The 20,093-nt window shown below is 54.3% G+C and overlaps 1 protein-coding gene across 1 annotated transcript in view; it reads right to left on the reverse strand.

Annotated features, from left to right (window-relative positions):
• The window catches only part of Pde6b (phosphodiesterase 6B), a 43,112-nt gene extending 24,582 nt beyond the window's left edge, over positions 1-18,530 (reverse strand). The window contains exons 1-3 of the mRNA XM_047566586.1: positions 18,066-18,530; positions 4,899-5,051; positions 4,131-4,220 (exon numbers count right to left, since the gene is read on the reverse strand). Coding sequence (XP_047422542.1) covers positions 4,131-4,220; positions 4,899-5,051; positions 18,066-18,530 — 708 coding nt within the window. The remainder of the gene's footprint in view (positions 1-4,130; positions 4,221-4,898; positions 5,052-18,065) is intronic.
• Positions 18,531-20,093: the final 1,563 nt, after the last annotated feature.

Genomic DNA, 20,093 nt, shown 5'->3' on the forward strand with positions numbered 1-20,093 from the left:
GGATGATGACACGTAATGGGGGGTGGGAGGGGGGCAAGAATGGAGGAAGGACGGACTGTATAGAGGGAAAAGAGAGGTGGGAGGGGTGGAGGGGGAAGGAAAAAAATAACAGAATGAATCAAACACCATTACCCTATGTAAATATATGAATATGCAAATGGTGTGCTGTTACTCCATGTACAAACAGAAACAACATGTATCCCATTTGTTTACAATAAAAATGAGTTAAAATAAAATACCATATATAAGTTTAAAAAAATAACCTATCAGAACAAATGACTAAGTTTTAGTGAGGAAAATTGATCAGTATTCATTCTTTTGCTCTCAACAAGTTCTAAACAGCAACAATATTACTAATAATTTGCTTTAAGTATTTATTTTTCTCATGAGCATTTTTTGAACTAAAGTAGCAAATTTAATGAAAAAGATTTCTGAGTTCTGTATGCACTTTTCACTTAACATTATTCCATCTTATCCTCTCAATATACTTTTCTTATGGATATTGCAGAAGTGAGGGACTGTTGATATTTTGCTTTGAACTTGGCACCTGCAACGAGAGTTCTTGCCTCACCCCTTACAGGTGGCACAGTCCTTAGATTCCGCAGTCCCTAATGAACTGCAGTTTCAGAGGATATTTGAATGTTTGAGGCCATTATTGCTTAATGATTCCTTAGTAATTAGTCCAGATTCCAATCAAAACAAGTTGGATTTGTGATTAAAAAAAAAATTTGTTCTAGAAGCCAAAGTAGCCAGTTCTTTTCATATGTGAACAAGAATACAAGGAGTACCCATGTGTCCAAGTGAATTCACTGGATTTCAGAAAAACATACTGCACATATTGCACATACTGCCTTGAATTCAAATTGTCATGAAAGCTATGAGGCAGTGTTCATCGTGTTGATGTGTAGTGAAAACGAATCCCCCCCACCTTTGGGAAAGCTCTTAGAAGCAAATAACGAACTTCTTTTTAGTCTCCTTCCCACCCCTCAAAGAAAGAAATAGAACAAAGAAAAATAAATAAATAAATAAAGGGAATCTAGATTAGAGTCCACAACTTTTATGAGAGGACTCTGGACCTGTGTAGAGCACAGGTGTAAGATGTGCTGGGATCTTGGCCTCCTGTGGTGTGAGATAAGCATTTAGGTACAGCTACAATGTACAGTGAAAATCCGGGACGCCTGGGAGCCAGGCATGGTGGGGGCCACCTCAATCCCAGCAACTCAGGAGGCTGAGGAAGTCGATCTCAGCTTCAAGGCCAACTGGGACAATTTAGTGAGACCCTGTCTTGAAATAAAAAGGGCTGGGGATGTAGCTCAGTGAGGCAGTGCCTCTCAGTTAAATTCCCAGTGCCCCTCCACACACATAAAAAGGTAAGTGTGTGAGAAACTCACTCACCTGTCCAAACCCAAAGAACGCACAGAGAGAAAAGGCACAGAGCAGCGAGGCTGTTAATGGCAGCGCTGCAAGAGCAGGTGCCAGTGATCAGGCACACGCAGACCCGCTGCGGTCAGCATTCGTTCCCTGGTGCCCAGGGTCCCTCCCTGGTGCCCCGCTGGCTGAGTACCAGGGTGCACAGTCTCCCTGAAGGCTGCCTAGGCCTCACTGTCTCCTGTTGGGTTATTTGAAGACATGTTCCTTCAGCTGTCCCCACCTCCCTTTGTCCCTTGGTGCCTTCTCGGGAAGCGCAGTGTGCAGGCTGCCTTCCTCGGTCAGGTGGGCTCTCCTCCTCCTCTTTTTCAAGAGCTGTGACTCTCACACTCAGGTTGACTGCTGGTGACTTTCCATTCTGTTCTCCCCTCCTGCCGTTTTTCTTACACCCCAATATTGCATTGGAGGCTAAATACTTGTATTCTGAAAATGGATCACTGGACTTTCTATATCTTAGAAACTGGGCTTTACTAAAATTTAAGACTTCTTTTTTTGCCAAATATACTATAAAAAGTGAAAAGACAAGCCACATCCTGGGGAAAGTATGTACAAAGCACATATCAGTTAAAGAGCTTGTTTCCAAAATATACCAGAAACCCTTACACTAAGACATAAGAGGAAAAGGCCCGTTTAAGGAAGATCTGAACAGACATCTCACCAGAGAATAAGATGTGCTGGTGGTGAATAAGCACAAGCCCAGCGCTCGCCAGCTCTTCACGCGGCACTGGGGGTCAGCCGTCTATGCCCCGTGCCTGGCTTGGTGGACTAAGACCCGGAAGGCGCAGCACTCGGTGCTGCTGAGGCATGAGGCCGCAGCCCAGGGGCTCATTCACTGCTGCTGGAAATGAGCGGTGGCTTCTCACGGCCATGTGACCTGGCAGCGGAGTCCCTTGCGGTCCAGGCTACTGAGATGAAAGCTCATATCACACAGAAACCTGCACACAATGCTCATGGCAGCTTTACATATAACTGCCCCAAGCTGTACCCAGCAAGGTGTTCTTCAGAGGGTGAGCGGACAACTGAACTGTGATAAATCCAGACAACGAAACATTTCTGAGCAGTAAAAAGAAATGAGTGCCTGTCACAAAGACACACAGAGGGACCTTATGTTCATGTTGAAGTGGAAGAAGCCACATGGAAGGCCACATGCTCCAGTAGCAGTTCCACGGTTGCCCGGGGTTAGTTGAGTTAGGGAAAGAGAGCAGGTGGCAGGGGGTTCTCAGGGCAAGGAGGCCCTCTTCATGGCACCGTGATGGTAGGTACATGTCATTATGCATGTGGGGAGGCCCACTGAACTTTGCAAAGTGCAGAGACTAACTCTATGTGTGCAAAAAAATCAATTAGGTGGGTTGAGAGATTCAAGGAAAAATATAGACCACGACAAGAGACTTTTGCAGCATTACAAATGTGCTACGCTCCCTTGCTGCAGGGCCTGGGGAAAAGGGGTTTGTTTCTATAACTTTGGAAACGAGTGGCATCTCCAACACTTGAGGGCACAGGAATCTATGCAGCATTGTGCTCTGCTTCTCGTGTGAACTCAGGCTAACAAACCTAACACCAGGTGGTGAACAAACCCAGTGAGTGGTAAGTGGTGAGAGGCAGGGTGGGTGGGGCAGGCTGAGCACTGGTGTTTAACCTAACACAGGTGCAGACAGCTGCATGCAGAAATACAGATACGCACACACACGAGTTAGCACACTATGTCAGCAGAGAGGGTCGGAAGCAGGGACGCCCCTGGAGCAGAGAGCATGCCCGGCACCGACTTGTCTTCTAACACCATGTTCTGATCAAGGGAACAGGGCTCCTTGGAGCAGGAGCCAAACCCCAGGACTGGGTAGAAGGCACACCAAGCAACCTGGAATATCTTGTAGTGCCAAAAAGTAAGGCAGTGCGGACCCCAGTCCAGACCCTGACTGTGCTGAGGAGGCACAGGGGCCAGGGTGGGTTAGGGTGGGGTCTGGGTGGCGCGAGGGACCTAGGCACAGTGGACTCTTGTCCTTTCTAACAGATTTTCAGCAGGGGACCAGGACCTGGTGCGTCACAGAAGAAGCAGAGCGAGAAATGGCAAGGCACAGGTGGCCTGCTGCCTTCCATGGCCCCTGGGGCAGGCTGGACACTTGCACTGCCTTCTCAACATTTATTCAGGCCCCCAGGGTGAGGGGGACTCAGGCTGGAGGGTCGTCTGTGCTGGAGGCTCCCCCAGCACCTCTGCTGCTCAGGATGCACTGACCCTGGGGGATACCCGCATGTCCCTTGCCCTCAGAGAAAGTAGCTTCCAGGTTCAGCCAGGACTGAACCTGCCAGGGAGCTCAACCACCAAGCTCCGTGACTCCGCGCTCTCAGCCCCTTGAGGGCTGTTGGTGTGTCTGGAAAGTGTGGGACCTCCTGCACCCCTGCAGGCACCTCTCCCCTCCACGGCCAGGATTCAGGTGAGCAGCAGGTCCTGACCCTGCAGGTCCTTTGCTGCCCCGACTTCAGCTCAGCCACAGAAGACAGTCCTCCCCTCCTGAGACGGCTCCGCTTGCCCAGGTGTGCACAGCATCTCCACCACCCAGCTCACATGGGCAGGGCAGAGACAGGGCACTGGGGTCCACCTGACCAGAGTCATGCCCAACCCACACAAAGCACATGGTCTCAGCCACTCGTGAGGACAGGTCAGCTCAGGAGCACAGCAGGCTGGGCCTCTGCTGCCCTGTACATACCTGGCCTCGTCGTGTCTCACAGTTGTGAAGGTGACTCAAGTGATAGATCTTCAGGTTCAATTCAGCAAAATTCAGGTACTTCTTGAAAACCTGAAAGAGCCATTGTGCATCAGGAGTCAGTGATCCCAGGTTCCAGAAGGAATGGGCACCAGGTCACTGAGGACCACCACCCACACAGAGACACGCTAGTGACCAGTTTGCACACCCATTGGTATGGCCTCACACAAGCTCAGGTGTGTGATACAGGCCCATGGCTCACACACACAGGTGTGAGAGGGATGTGGCTCACACATGTGTGCAGAGGGATGTGGTCACACAGGTGTGCAGAGGGATGTGGCTCACACATGTGTGCAGAGGGATGTGGCTCACACACGTGTGCAGAGGGATGTGGTCACACAGGTGTGCAGAGGGATGTGGCTCACACACACATGGGTGTGCAGAAGGGATGTGGCTCACACACGTGTGCAGAGGGATGTGGTCACACAGGTGTGCAGAGGGATGTGGCTCACACACACATGGGTGTGCAGAAGGGATGTGGCTCACACACGTGTGCAGAGGGATGTGGTCACACAGGTGTGCAGAGGGATGTGGCTCACACACGTGTGCAGAGGGGATGTGGCTCACACACACATGGGTGTGCAGAAGGGATGTGGCTCACACACAGAGATGCACTCGTGAGCACAGGTGGGTACTAGCATAGCACTGCAGCAAGGAGGCTGCCGCAGGCAGGGGACGTCAGGAGGAGGCCTCGCTGCCCCGCACACTCACGTCCTCGTCTTCGCTGGTGAAGCAGGGGCCACCGAGTTTGTTCACTGCCATGACCACTGCCACGACGTCCTTGCCATTCATGACGGGCATGGCCAGGATGCTCCTGGTCACGTAGTCAGTGAGTTCATCGGCGAAGGGGCTGAAGTGGGGATTCTGCAAGGGGAGAGGAGGCTGCTGCGGGGGAGCCCTGGCTGTGGCCCGGCTCGGTGGGGTGGAACTCTGAAGCCCTGCCAGTTCTGCACGGAGGCCAGGGGCCCTGCCTTGGGCCTGGGGCACGGTCACAGGGGCTGGAGCTGAGACCGCGGCTGTGCCCGTGGCCCCACCAGCCTGCCCCCTGAGCAGATGAACCCTGACCTCCGACTTCTGGAGAGGGCTCCTCGGCTCACTCGCACCTGCCTGCCCTCTCCCCGGACCCTGGATGCCGGAGTCTGTTCGACCACCCATCCCCGCACCCTCACGGTCAGGGTTCTGCCACGGCTGGAGGCTCACACTGCCCCCAAGGTGACCGTTGCTCGAGAGCCACCACCCCGTGCCTGACAGCCGGCCTGGGCACTGTCACCAGGATGGGAGCAACTGTGAGCTGGGCTGAGGTGCCACCTGCCAGGACCTGCCAGCCCCTCTGCCCAGGGTCTGCTTCATAGGCAGCTGCCCACAACACGACTCTCTTTGCTCCACGTGAGAGCTTTGGCCATCTGTGGCCTTCAGGGAGACTCCTCCTGCTCCCCGCAGATGTAGAGGGGCTCCTGTCCCTGGTCTTGGCTTCTGTATCCAAGCAGCGGCTGTTCAGCCTGAGTGTACTGAGTGGTCCCCAGAGGCCTTGGAAGACGGGACTTGGTTGGCCTCCTCTGCTTTCTGGTTGTGGTCTTACCTGTGTGAGGAGGAGAGCTCTGGCGCTGGGCCGGGGGCTTGGCTCTGCCTCTGCCTTGCTGGGTCTGGCCTCCCCAGCATCAGGGCCCGGCCCCGTGTCCCCCACCCCAGTTACCAGTGTAGCTGCCTGGGTAGTGGCCTGTGCCCGCGCCTCGCCTCACTGTGCTGACGACTTCCCACCTTTCTCTGTGACTCGGTTCCAACATGCAGCCCAGGAAGTCCTTGCTGTGTCTCACCTCCCTTTCAGCAGGACCAGTGGGCTGCCTTGTTGGAGAAGGGGAGGTCACACCCTGGCCTCAGGTGGAGCTCGCTGGGCCCAACAGGCCTCAGGCTTGCCCCACACCCGACCTCTGAAGACGTACTTACTGACTGTGGTTGGTGAACCGTAGCCCCAACTCTCTTTTCTCAGAAGCTCTGCCTCCACCAGTTTTTTCCCACACCTTGCACCCCACCTTGTCCCTCCTCTTTTTCCTAAACACATGTTAAGACTGATTTTTAACTATAATCTAGACCCATTTGGGGCCCTGCCTCCAGTCTCATGTCCGCCCTGCTCTATGAGTCTCCTCCCTTATCCGTGTGGTCCCTCTCCTGGGACTCAGTGGGCACAGAGCCTCTGCTTACAAGGGCTTCTCACCCCTTCCTCTGCCTGGGCTTGCCCTTAGCACTTGCCAATGCTGGGCTCCCTCCTCCACCACACCTTGCTTTCCCCATAGTGCCTTGGGCTCTTCCAGCTCTTCTGGCCCTCAGTGCCCTTGGCATCTTTGTGGCAATGGCCTCTGTCCTCCCTGATCTGCCCCTGACTCAAGCACCCAGAGGCCTCCCTCCTTATGCCAGATTCCTTGGGTCGGTACTCTGGGACCTTCCGCCCATGGTCTATGACCACCTTGGTGTGTCTGCGGGTGTCTCAGGACCCCATCACGGCCCCAGGAGCAAGGCAGATAAGCCCTGGAGTCCAGCTTGGTGGCCACAGTCTTGGTCCCCTGAAAGGTCTGCCAGAAGCTGCCCCCTGAGCAACGGGTTTGAGGGAGGTGTCCTCCTCCCTTGGGAAGCCTGTGCTAAACCCCAGCTGGCACTGATCTTCCTGGGCTCTGTGAAGCCTGCAGGAAGGTTGAAGGTTAGATTCCCAAGCACTCTGGGAACCACCACTGACCTTGAGCAGTGTCCAGTATGTTTGTTCATTGCCAAGTTCTCTCCTTTCCTCAACTTCCCCTCCCTCTGTTGCTCACTCACAATCAGGCGGTGCTCCCGTCAGCCAGGCCTACTACTGCCTGTGCCTGGCCTTGGTGGCTCCCTTCCTGTCGTCCAGTGGCAGCAACCCTGAGTCAGCCTGACTCTCTTACCTGACCTCCAGCCCCAGGATATGCAGGTGCACTTGAAAGCCAAGGCCAGCGCGGAGGCCTGGTGATGGGCTCCGCCTCCCTCCTTGCTCCTCCTCAGGCTGCGCCCTAGTGGTATGGGAGGCTCCTTGCCTGCCCATCTTATCCGCTCCACTGTCCACGCTGGGTTTCCGTGCTCCCCAGAGGCCTTAACCTCCTGCTCAGAGGGCCTGGATGGCCTCATCTGGAGCAGACAGTGGCTGAGAACCCTCCAACTCCCAGAGACCCTGGTATAGACTCTGATACGGACAGGTCCAGGGATGGGTGCACACGGTGCAGTGGGGTGGCCTTGCCCAGACTTCTGGCACCCTTTTGCCCATGGAGGGTCCTCTTAAGTGCCCGCTGTCCATGGTCTTGCTGGTTCCTGCATTCCTGCCTGTCTGTGCCTCTCTCATCCGAGTGGTATCTGGGTCCTATAAAGCACATGTCCCTGGAAGTCCTGCTACCTTCTGTGCAGCGACTCAGAGGGCCAAGAGAGGAGCTGAAGACCCCAAATGTCCCTCCCAGTTTTGTTTCAGGTCAGGCCCTCCAGAGAAAACCACGAGGAGCCAGGCTAAACCAGCCGAGACTGCCTCTTCTAGATGTCCAGAGTCAGCTTTGCTCATTATAACCTCATGGTGACACAAACTCCCCACCCAGGGACATTTCTGTTCTTCTTTGAACTGCTGTGTGAGGCTGCAGGAGCTGGAGTCTTCCCAGTGCGCACACTCAAGGGGTCTCCCATGAGCCTGCCCTGCCTCCTGCAATGGCAGACACTGTCTAGGGAGTTGCCCCAGCACACTCCTGACCTGCTGCAAGGGAAACAGGCTTCCTCTGGAATGAAGGGCAATGTCCAGATAACTTGTTTCCCACAGGATTTGAAACAACACTGCAAATTGTTTTAGCTTCTGAACTTCTTCACCTGAGAATAAAAACTTTCTCCTGCAAAGAAGAGACTGAGGTGTCATGCAAGAGTGAACTTCCTGTCTTTTATTCAGCTTTGCTTCTTCTCTTGTAAAAACTTTCTTCACCCCTGAATTCTCTGATAATGGTGATTTCAGACCAAAAAAAAAAAAAAAAAAAAAAGTCCCATCTGTTTCCTTTAAAGATGGCTTTGCATAAACCTGTTTTTCTGCCAACTGAATCCCAGTCTGTGGCACAGCTGGTGGTGGAGCCTGGCTTCTTTCTCCATAGTAGCAGTTTGGAGAATTAGCAGCCAGAACAAGGACCATGCCCTGGGGCAGCACAGCCCAGGCCGAGGGGTCTTTAAAGAAGAGGGGCCCCATTGCTCCTGGCTGGGGGAACTTGCAGATGGAACTCCAGGGGAATCCCAGCAGCTGCCCAGAAAACAGTGTCCATCCTGGGTTTCCGCTTCCTTCCTGCTGTTGCCTTGGCTCCTTGAAAACGCTTGGTTGGTAAGGACAAGAGGATCTTGGTTTGCACGATGATCCAGCTGGGTTCTCCATGAGTGCAGGCTGGGACCTCCAGGGGCCTTTTTGTGTCATGCTGCCGCTGGGGCTTTGATGAGCATTTGCTCTTGGGGTCCTGGCTGGAAGGGTGAAGTTTAGAGGACAGATATTTCCCCGTGATTATATTTTGTTTGAAGAGCCCATTGCTTTGGTTTGAATAAAGATTACAGCATGGCTTGTGTTACAGTTGGATGCGAGGTGTCCCCCACAGCTCCTGTTAATGCAGGCACGTTCAGAAGTGGGAGGACGGGACTGAGAGCTGTAGCTCATCAGCTTGTGCTAGTTGGAATGGACTGACTGGGGGGTCACGTAGGCAGGTGGCGTGTAGCTGGAGGGGTGGGTCACTGGGGTGTGTCCTGGGAGGCGCCTCTTCCCTGTGGCCTCTTCCCTCTCGCTCTGCTTCCTGACCCCACCATGAGCTGAGCAGCTTTCCTTCCCCCATGAAGTGCTGCCTCACCTGGACCCAGAGCAGTGGAGTTGGCTGTCTGTGGACTGAGACCTCTGAAGCCGTGAGCCCCAAATAAACTTTCCCTCCTCTCAGTGGTTCTCCTCGGGTGTTTTGGTCACAGTGATGGGAAGGTGACCAACACAACCCGTACATCCATGGAGAGCAGGCTGAGCCCTGCTCTGAGCCACTCGAGATACACAGGACTGCAGTTTCCAGGCTGCAGCTCACCCTTTGTCGCTCTCTCACGGAGCAGTAGTTTGCCATGAGCTACTTTGTTTTGAGTTCAACTGCTGAGGTGGATGGTTGCACACCTTGTTCTTACAAGTAAGCAACCGCCACCTACCCGGTACCATCACAAGGCACACACTGGTAAATAAATCACTCATGCTGTTAAGAATGACCGCCTGTGAGCTTATCAAGCTAATCTGAAGCACAGGGTGCATGGCATATCAAATTCATATCAGAAAAACCAGGTCCACAAGTTTATCGAACACCCAGCGCTCCAGTTGATGCAGCTCCTCACTCGAGGGCCATGAAAGGAGGGGCACCTCCAGACTGCACATGTGGCACCCTGACCCCGTCACCTGGTCACTGCCTTGAAACCTTGCCCAGGAAATCTCCACAGTGACAAAACTCCCGTCCTTGGGTTTTAGCACAATACAGTGTCTCCTGCCTGTGACGGCCACAGCCACACACGGCCCACTCCATGCTGGCCCTGCGAAACTGCTGTCAGGACCCTAGCCTAGAGTAAGTTCTGCGCTCACAGCCCCACCCGGAGCTCGTCCTCCTAGCCTCCTGCGCATGTCCGTCCACCCACGGCAGTTCTTGCTTGGCCTCCATTCTGCTCTCTGCCTTGGCTCTTGGTTCAGCCTCCAGGACGCTGGGCCTGCCTTGACACTTTCTTTGCCTTTCTGTGACCCTATGTGCAACCATGTCAAATGTGACGTGTGACTTTAGTGTCACAGACGTTGAAATTAAGATGGGAGAAAAGGACCTGTGGCTGCGGAGCCCAAGGCTACCAGGTGACCCGCACGTGTCCAGTGAACCGCCATGGCTGAGAGTGGGTAGCCTATGAAGTCATTGCCATTCGGTGAGCTGTGACACTGGAAAGACGGGCATGGCTGCTCTGTTGATGACGCAGCTCACGGCCACACCGAGTGTGTGCTGATCTGTGTGACTTCCTGATGTGTGTCAGCTCCGCGGCTGGCTCAGAGGCGGAATCGCAGAGCTGCAGAGTCAGCTGCACCTGCCGTTCGGGCGGGGCTTCCATCTGAGCAGCTCCGCTGCTGGTGCAAGGGTCTGCTTCTCCCCAGGTTGGTCGATGGCGATAAGTTCGCTTTTCCTTTTTCCACATCTGCCTGTTTCTCTTGGGGGCATCAGAGGACCAGCCAGGCAGGGACCCGGGCAAGCTCTCTGGGCTGGGCTGCCTGCAAAACAAGCCGTCACCCTGTGGGAGGCAGAGCTGTGCTGAGTCTGCAGACGCGTGGTGGCGGTGGCCCTCGTCACCTCCAGGCCCTTCCACCCCGGCCCTGGCTGTCCCTCCCGGAGTCCAGGACCAGAGAGTGATGGGGGCTCAGGCATGGGCCCTGTCCACACCCGTGGCTGCACTCTCTCCTCCTTCCCAGGTTATTTTGCTGCAAAATTTTCTGACCTGAAGATGAACCCGTTGTTCTATAGACCCAGGCAAACTGAGCTGGGAGGGACGCGGGCAGGCTCTGCCTACCTGAGGGGGCTGCTCGCTCCAGGATGCCAGGGCCGGGAGGGTGCTCCTGCTCCACCCGCGGTCTCCACGCTGGCGCTGTGAGCCTCCTCCTCGGAGGCTTCTTCAGGGCTCTTCCAGGCTGCATCTCGTGATGCTCTGGGCACCTCCCCAGCTGAGCCGGGTCTGCCTGGACCTGCAGACCACCAAGCTCTGAAAGCTGACCACTCTCTCTTCCTCTCTTTCTGACAGAACACCTCAGCCCACGTGGACTCCTTGAAGGTGCTCTCAGCGGCCAAGTTCTGCTGTTCCCTCAGTACCACTGATCCTCAGAGACCCCCTCTCTGATTATTTAGGGAGACACATCTGGTGTCCAGAAGTGGGACCGGAAGCAAAACCACCTTGGAGGAATCCCGGGGCTCCTGGGATGGGCAGTGCAGCACGGAGGGCTCCCACCTGCCCTCCGGGCTCACTGTTCTGCCCTCAGAGCCTTCTCCCAGCCGAAACCCCCATTTTGGTGGAGGCCCCTGCTGACCTTGTTTGGGGTCCGGTTTGGACACCTTGAGTAAAGGATCCTCCAAGCCCTGGAGCCTCTGGGAGCCTCTGTCTTTCCTGGCAGGCCCTCCTGTGACCCGCTGGTGCCTTGTGTGGCTCTGTGCGCCTGGGTCCACGGCTGATCGGAAACTGTGAGCACTCCTGTTTGGTCTCTGCTGGCTCTTTGAGCGTCTGTACTGCCTGGACAGCCTCGGGATGAGGTGGGCTGGGCCATCATGCACGTCTTTGATGTCACGAGGCACCCAGGACATTCGTGTCCCTTGGGGCCATGCTAAGGCCCAAGCCCAGACACTGCCACACTGAAATGCAGTCTCGAGGCCAGAAGCCCCCGCCCCTGACTCCCCTCCCTCCCTGTCACCACCTGTCCCTGCCGGAACCCCTTGGTGCTGAGGGCTGAGGTCCTTCTCTCCAGAGCTGTGACCTAGTGCCAGCAGCAGCTTCTGAGGGAAAGCAGAGACGCAAGACAGCTATGTCCCCTTGCTGGCACTTTTGCTGTGTGGGTAGCCACACAGACTATGTTCACGCTGTTCCTTAGGAGCAGGATGTCACACTCCCACGTGAGACTTGGCCCCTGCTGCTGTGCTGCAGAGGCAGCACCCACCCCAGAGGGTGCAGGGTCCAGACCAGAGGAAGCCTCAAGCTGGCTCAGCAGGGCAGCCTCTCCGCAGCCTCCCAGAGAGGCTTTCTGCCTGGTTTTCAGGAGCCTGTGCTCTCCTCCAGTCCTCCGAGATAGCTTCCTGGGGTCTCTGGGCTCTGTGCCTCGTGAGGCTTGTACTGTTTTCATCACTTCATATGCCATGTTAGGGTTGACTCTGGACCCAGTCAGGACCTAAAAGGCGACAACCCACTTGCTCCAAGACTCAGACAAGACCCGAAGACACCAGATGGAGGCTGGCAGAAAATGTTCCATCATAGTCCATTCTCCCAGACCGCTCTCTAATGTCAAGCTGAAAGAGGGTTTTTATTTAAAAGCAAAAATTTGAAATTATCTCTGTGAATTCATTTTCTGTCTATGTGTGTGCTGTGCATCTTGAGATTTTTCTAAGAGCTCTATTTTTAATTGTCTGAGTGCTAATAAATTAAATGCATGTAAGCTTGCTAAAAACATATAGTAGTTAATCCAAATGCTTTTCATCCACATGACTTAGATGAATCTTTCATAAATAAACTGATCTTAAGTTTGTCAGATGCCCAGCACTGTCCTGCACACTTGTCTGACTTGCTGCCAGAGGTCAGGCTTGACACAACGCTCTTCAACATCAGTCCAACCTCGGACCAAGACCATCTGCTCCTGCGTCTCTGGAAAGGAACCCCAAAATGCGCCATTGGCTTGGAGAGACTGAGCTCTCCAAGGCTGTCAGCACTTCAGCACTAACGCTGGATTGCAGAAACACAAGTCTACCCCAGAGTAAGCAGGCTGATAAAGGGCCATTGCTCCTGTACAGTAAGTATATCCACGTAACTTTTAGGACTTTTCTGTGACAGACAAATAACTTGAAATGAAACTTATGCTAGCCTGATGTCTAGTTTTCTTATATAATCAAGATGTAATAGTGAAAAGTACATAAATTAGGTAAATGCAAATGGGGCAGATGTTCCTAAGTGGACTTTTCACGTAATTTAAAAATTTAAAGTCAAATTAAGCAATAGATACTCATGATATGTGTAAGTCACTTCTAAGTAGCTGACAACACTGAAATCTCAGTTGCTGTATGAGGAAACGTATTTCTAGAAACCATGAAATCTGGTGAACTGTCAGTGTGTGGCAGGCAGTTTGAAATGGCTTGCTTCCTGGGTTTGTTCAATGAAAATTAAGTCACCAAGAGTCAAATTCCCTGATTTATACACACACACACACACTGTAAAGGACACAAAAGGAAAATGACTTCTTGTATGAGAAAGAATGAACTTAGAGCTAATAGAGGTCGCAAAAGAGATTTCTGTGTGGTCAAGTTGCTAAAATTGTTGATAGGTTTCTCTGAAAACCCAGCATGATACATGATCCAGATTCTGGCATAAAACCAGAATCTAGTCCACTATGCTGAGATAAAACAAGTTTTCTTAGAGTATTGATCTGCTCAGTAAGAGTTTGCAACAGGTTTGGATGTTCAGTTCTCGAGGTCTCTTTAAAACCCAGCTGTCCCGGGCTGCAGCTCTTCTGTCTTGCCGTCTGCACTTGACTAGTGGAGGCAGAGGCTCTCTTGGCTTCCAGTCCACTCCTGTGACGTCTCTGCTCCTCTCCGCTGTTCCACCTCTGCTATTGTGCCAAGATGGAGCTCTGCTTATCTCCCAGGGTGGCATGGCTTTTCTCTTGGCACCCTTTGGTGCATCTGAGCAGGTCTGTGGCAAGTCCCATGCCAGATGCTGGCTCTCTTGTTGGCGTTCCCTGTAACAAGGTGCACTCACAAGTCGAATGCTCTCTGGTGTCTGATCGAACTCAAGTGCTGCTCCATGGGGGTGGATTCCTGGCCACCTGAGCAGGGACCCAGGGGCCACACGGCAGAGGATTCTCTCTACTTTGTCATAACTGGCCCAGGGAACAAATACCTTGTGTTTTGTGAGATGATTTATTGTGTTTTGAGTCTGTTGGTTTTTCCCATTACTTAGGGAAACTGAACCTTAAGAGAGTTGTTTTTCTGCTTTGCTTTTTCTGACTCCTAATTGTCACTCTGGTTAATGACTTTTCCTCCATGAGATGTGATCATGCTTTGAACGGATGTTTTAAAAGCCCTGACAACTTTGATGGGCTTCATCAGGAAAAAGGTTCTAAATCAAGTCTTTTTCACCCAAAACTATCCTTGAGGCTTTCCAGCGCAGCCCTGAAGGACCTCAGAGGACTCTGCTCATCTGGTAGAGATGGGGGCTGAGCCAGGCGGGCTGTAAGCTGGGTGTGTGCCTGATTCCTCTACGTGTGGTTGCTGGGATGCATGCCGGTGCAGTGTTCTGAAGACGGCGTGGAATTTGTGAACAGGTGTTGGTCCCGGTGAGACACTGCCAGAATGACCGTGACCTGAGAGGACTGGTGACCAGGAGCCAGCCTGGTCCTCCTGCTTGGATTCCCATCGTGGCTGCTCTGTCTCACCCCAGCTTTGATTCTTCTACAAAAACTTTTACTGTCAGATGCACTAAAAGGACTCTAATGGATACACCCGAATACAGATTTCCAATAGCCTTAAGATCAGTGGACAGAGTGGAGTTCCCAGAACTCGAGAAGCTAACGCCCACTACTCACTAGGCCCCCAGACAGATGGGGAACTAATTCAGAGGACTGTAGGGCAGCTGGAATCTGGGATTTTATGTCTTGTGTTTGGAACAGTGTTGCTTTTTACCTGAATGTTCTTGTTTCCTAGATTTGAGGAGACTTTCTCTTGAGCTCTCTAGAGTTGCTGCAGGTTGGTAAACATACTTCTGTAAAGAATGGCAGCAGCATTTACTTCTCCCCTCCCGGCTAAATTCCTCCAAAATTAAAAACCAGCGGTAGGGCTGTGTGCAGAGTTTTGGTGGGACTGTTCTCCCCACAGCTGGAGGGTGGGAGGCCTGGCTACAATGCCCCTTGGGGTGGTGACAGCTTTCCACTCCCAAGCCCTGGAGCCCTGCAGGCCGGCCGGGTGTCCACCTCCACTTGATCTGGCCTCCCCGATCTCTAGACCCTAGAGTGGTGCACGGCAGGGCGCTTTCCTCACTGCATGAATATGAACAAGAAAGTCGAATCTGATAAAACCAAACTCATTTGCAAATTAAAAAGGTTATCTTTGGTAAGAATCAGTGTGACTTTTGAAAAACTGTTTCTCAAGAAAAACTAAATGCACCTGTTATTATTTAATAGCTCTGTTGTTCCTTTTTCTTTAAAATTATCTACCTGTGGATCAGACTGGATCTAAATTCTTCCAGCTTTCTCTAGTAACATCTGACTACAACTATCCAACTAAGATCAGAGACTGCTGTTTCCTAAGGCCCCCGAGCTGGGAGCACCTGAGCTGACCCAGGTGTGCGCCTGATGTGCCACAGCCAGACACAGGTGCCACGGGGAGACTCTTCCCTCCTCCTTCCTTCAGGCCTCTTATCCATTTGGTGCCATCACAACGGTAACTAGTCACAACCTCACAACCAACTTGAGAGACTCTGACCTAAGAGGCCCCTCTAGTCCACCCAGTGGATAACTTCACAATGTCACTCTTCTGTTCAAAGTGATACGATATCCTCGTACAAAACACTTTCCTCTCTCAGAACACAGGACTCAGACATTAAGTGGTAGCCTGCTGCACCTGTCTATTGCTTAAGTGATAAAATGGGAAACTAGGGTCAACCCCACAGAACCAGAGCACAGGCTCTCGCTGCCGTGGGTTTTGCTAGATCCCCATGTGGGTGTCTGTCCTGGTCACCTTCAAGTCAAGGTCCATGGTTCAGAAGTGTTATGAAAATCAAGGTTATCATATTCCCATTATTTTGTGTACTTCCTTGTAAAGTTGTACCTGCTGTCTGCCAGGTCTTTGAAGAAGTACAACTCCCAACAGAATTATGTTGGCCTGGCACTGAGACGCTGCCCGGCCCCCAAGGCCATGCCTGGTGACAGCATGCAGATGGGCTCCACCTAGGGCTGTTCTTTATGATTTCTGTGTTGCCCCAATGTGGCTACGGGGTTCCGATGCAGTTTTCCAGCTGCTAATTATGTTCCTCTCAGGTGGGACCTAACCAACCAGCTGGGACAGGTCTGCCCGGCACCCAGGGACACGTAGAACCTGCCTACAAGTTAGTTGAGCAGCAACAGCTTTGGAGAATGACCTTGTTCAATGGGGGAGACTCAGATGGAATTGGATTTGGGGAGTAGGAAGGGGAGGCTCATGCGTTTTCTCTTAGATGAACACCTTCTCCAGGGCTTTCCAGAGAAGATCCTCCCATTCCACAAATAGCCCATGATGACCACCCTGGCACTGTGTGCACAGATCTCTGTATGTGGCTCTTCCTAGTGCCTCCTGGGCTGCCATGATTCGAACAAGCTGTAGACACCTCCACCATGCTGAGCAGCTGCTGCCTAGACCTGGGGACCAAGGGACTCTGAGGTGAGCACATCAAGAATCCTCCCTCTTGGTCTTTAGAAACCTTTGCCTGGCCTGGGCTTCCTGGAGTGTGCCTCACTTGGTCCTCCTCTGGTGGCTCCTCAGCCAGTGCCGTTCCTGCAGCTTGATCTCCTCCTTGAGCAAGTCTTATCCAGGGGACAGAGGGCAGGCCATGGACCATGCTGTGTGGCTGGATTCTGATGAGTCAGGGGCGAGGGAGGCCCTGCTTCCTCCTTCTGGGATTGTGGGCTCTTAGGCCCATGGCTGTGAGGTCTGAGACCCTGTCCAGTGTTGTGCTCCAGGAACACTGGGCCTGGCCTAGTCCTGGTGGGGCCTGCCACCTGGGTCTCAGGCTCTGTCTCCTGGGGGCAATCGTGATCTCCCTGCAGGCAGCCCTGGGTCTGGAGCAGATGGAGCCGTGGGCCATGGGCTCAGGCCCTGCCCCTCCGGGCAGCCCTACAGGTCCTGGCTTCGCGCACCCCTCAGCTAGCATGCGAGCAGAGCCCCAGCAGCCGCTCCCTCCACACATCCACATGCAGGGCAGCTGTGGGGGAGCAGGGCCATCCCAACCCCAGTCCGACCCCTGGACTCTGAGACCGTTGGTGGCAGAAGGATGGACTTGTGGCTCAGGGAGCCATTTTCTCACAGTCTGCTGTCCCATCCTACCCTACGCTGAGCGCTCAGTCTCCTGTGCTCAGGATCTGCCTGTGCTTTGGAGGGAGGGGGAAGGGAAAGGGGAAGGGAAGGGAGGAGGAGGATGGAGGAGGGAAGGGGAAGAGGATGGAGAGGAAGGTGGTCAGTGTCCCACCACGGGCCCCCAGCCATCACATCCCTTGCTTTCCTGGTGATTCATGCTCCTGATAGTCCATCTGACTCATGGTTGACCCACTTTTAAAAAAGGAAGTGAGGACCAAGCTAATCCTGGGGATTACCAAATCCAGGTCGGTGGGTGCTGCCGTTTATAGCAGATAAGTATAAGAGGATTGCGACTGCCTGTTCCTTTCCTGGGTCCAGGAACAGGGGCGGCAGCTGCCCCTGGGGAGTGGGCAGCCCCTCTGGGATTCCTTCTCCAAGCCTCCTCCTTCCTTCTGAGCCTTGAATCTCATTGTTCCCCTGCTGGCGTTGGACTTGATTCTTCCCCACCCAACAGCAGCATGGGGTTCTGTGGGGTCACGTTGCTTCTGCTTCTGCCTGGGCGGGAGCCTGGGGCTTCTCTTCCTGCTGGCCTCTGCACCGGCCCTGGGTCTAACCCCTGCAGGGCTGCCATCTTGACCATTTCAGAGCAGGGATCCACACCCCTGCTGACCAGTGCTCCCTCAAGATGGGCCTGAAGTCGCCTCCTGAAAACTTCAGGGCCTCACAGTCCTCTCTCCCAGTCCATGCACCAGGGGGCAGGTGGGGGGTGGCCTGGCTTTTAGAACCCTGTGGAGGTCTCAGCCAGACCTGTCTAGCCCCAGGCCTGCTCAACAACTCCCACTTGCAGGGCCTTCCAGGACCTTTGCACGGATGTGCAGGAAGCTCCAGTGGGGGGTGTGGTGGGAGCTGCCCTGAACCGCTTTCTACTGAGAGTGCAAGTGGCCAGCTCCTGTGAGGCAAGGCCGGAGGCTGGGCACAGTGTGAATGGGAGCCAGGGGGGTGGGAGGTGGACGGGTCAAGCAAGCACCGTCCAGGACCGGAGGCCAGGACCTGCACGGGTACCTGCAGCGGGGGTGCTCACCTGGGTCACATCCGGCACGTTCACCATCTTCTTGGTCTGAGCCACGTGGCCCACGACCCCGATGTCCAGCGGGAAGACGATCTCGGAGTCAGGGGGTATCAGGCAGTCCTCTAGAACGCTGCCTGGCTGCACGCTGAAGAGCCGCGTGGCCAGCTCAGCCACGCCGTTGCGCTGGCGGTACATGAAGAGGCTGCAGCGGTCAGCCTGCAGGATGGCGCAGAGGCGCCGCAGCAGCTTGAAGACCACGCGCTCCATGCTGACGCTCTCTTGCATGTCCTGCACCAGCTCGAAGAGCGCAGCGCTCTCCCCGACCTGGCACAGCTCGCGCAGGCTGCCGCAGCCCTCCAGGCGCCCGTCCTCACAGGCAGCCACATGCTCAGGGCTCAGCTGCTTCTCAAAGTACTGGTGGGCAAAGTCAGGGTTCCTGTCCAGGAAGCTGCGCACCTGCTCCTCTCCGAGGCTCATGGTGTCTGCTGCTGTCCCCTGAGCGCCGCCACTGCTGGGCTCACATGGACTCTGCAAACACCTTTGTCAGCAACGTCTTTCTTAATGATGATTAGGGAGCCGGGGGACAGCTGACTCACGTCCACAGAGGGAGCTGCCCCTCCACCCTCGGACGTGGGGTTGTCCCTCTTCTCCTGGAAATCACCTCCCAGAACAGGCGCTGGGGAGCCGTGGGGGCTCCTGACTCTTTCAGGGGGCATGGGTGACTGAGGGCAGGCTGCGGCTTCTGGTGGAACAGGCCCTGAGCTCTGACCCCCAGGTAATAATCCCATGAACCCCAGGACTCCCGACTAGAGAGCCGTGGGGTTTGGTTGGTCTGACAGACAATCTCGCACCCTCCTGAGGGCCCCACTGGGAGGCAGACAGCACTGGCCTTGCCTCCAGGAGGTGCAGTTGCTTGAGGCAAGGGAGAGGGTGGTTGCTAGCCATGCCGGGGGGAGGGCGTTAGCCAGGGGTGGGAGTGGGACAGATGTGGGTCTCCAGATAGACCACCCCCAGCACCCTTACTTAGAAGCTGTCTAGGTTGGCTACCCTGCCTCATCTCTCTCCTGGACCTGCTGTGGGGACACCAGCTTTGGGGTGATGTTGCTCTGCAGCCTCATGGCTGTCAATGGCAGGAGGACCTGAGCAGCTGCCTGGTTGCAAGCCTAGGACTTTCCTCTTTGGTGTCACAGGCTGACAGGCTCTGTGCCCACCTGCTCCCTGAGGGACTGTGCTGAGCTCCTGGACCAGATTCTCCCTGGCCTAAAGGGTAAGGCAAGGCAACCCAGTAGGGCTCTGATTGGGCACTGAGTATTGGCCCAGTCAGGTCCAGTGGTGGTGTTGAACATAGGACACGATTTCTTAGCTTTTGACGCCTTTTATTTGTGTAGCTGGATCCTCTCCTTGCATTGACCCACCGCTGTGGGGCAGGTACCATGTGCTCAAGGAAACCTGATACATTGTGTCCCTGTTTCAAATGGAGTTCAGCAGGCCAGACAACAGGATAAGTGGAGGCAGAAGACTTTCCAGCGCGGGCAGGCCGCGCAGCCAGCGGGGCTCAGTGTGAACAGGCAGTTATGCCATCAGGTCAGCTTCTGCAGTGCCAGGCAGCCACGGGCAGCTCAGAGCCTGGAGAAGCTTCCCTGAGCAGAATCTTGTCTTCGCCCGCAGCGCCTGGGTGTGAGAACCACACAGATCTTCGTGGGAAGCACAGTGGCTCCACACAGCTGCTTCGTTTGGGGGTATTCGTGGGGAGGTCTCCACTTTTTCCTAAAAATAGAGAGTTTGGGTTGGACCTGGGGGTGGGGCATGGGATGGGGTGGTGCTGTGGGCAGGGCTGCAGTGCTGGGGCTGGGCCAGGGCTGTGGGTGGCCTGCTTTGCATTCAGTCTGGGATCCTCTTGGAACTGACCAGGCCTTTCGTCTCCAGCTCTCAGTACTGGAGACCAAGCAGCCCCCACGCAAGGGAGATGCAGAAGGGGCAGTGGCCAGGCTTTAAGGAGATGCTCCTGGACCTCAGCTCCTGGTTTTTCCCTTTACCTAC

Source organism: Sciurus carolinensis, chromosome 10, assembly GCF_902686445.1.
Source record: "Sciurus carolinensis chromosome 10, mSciCar1.2, whole genome shotgun sequence".
NCBI lineage: Eukaryota > Metazoa > Chordata > Mammalia > Rodentia > Sciuridae > Sciurus > Sciurus carolinensis.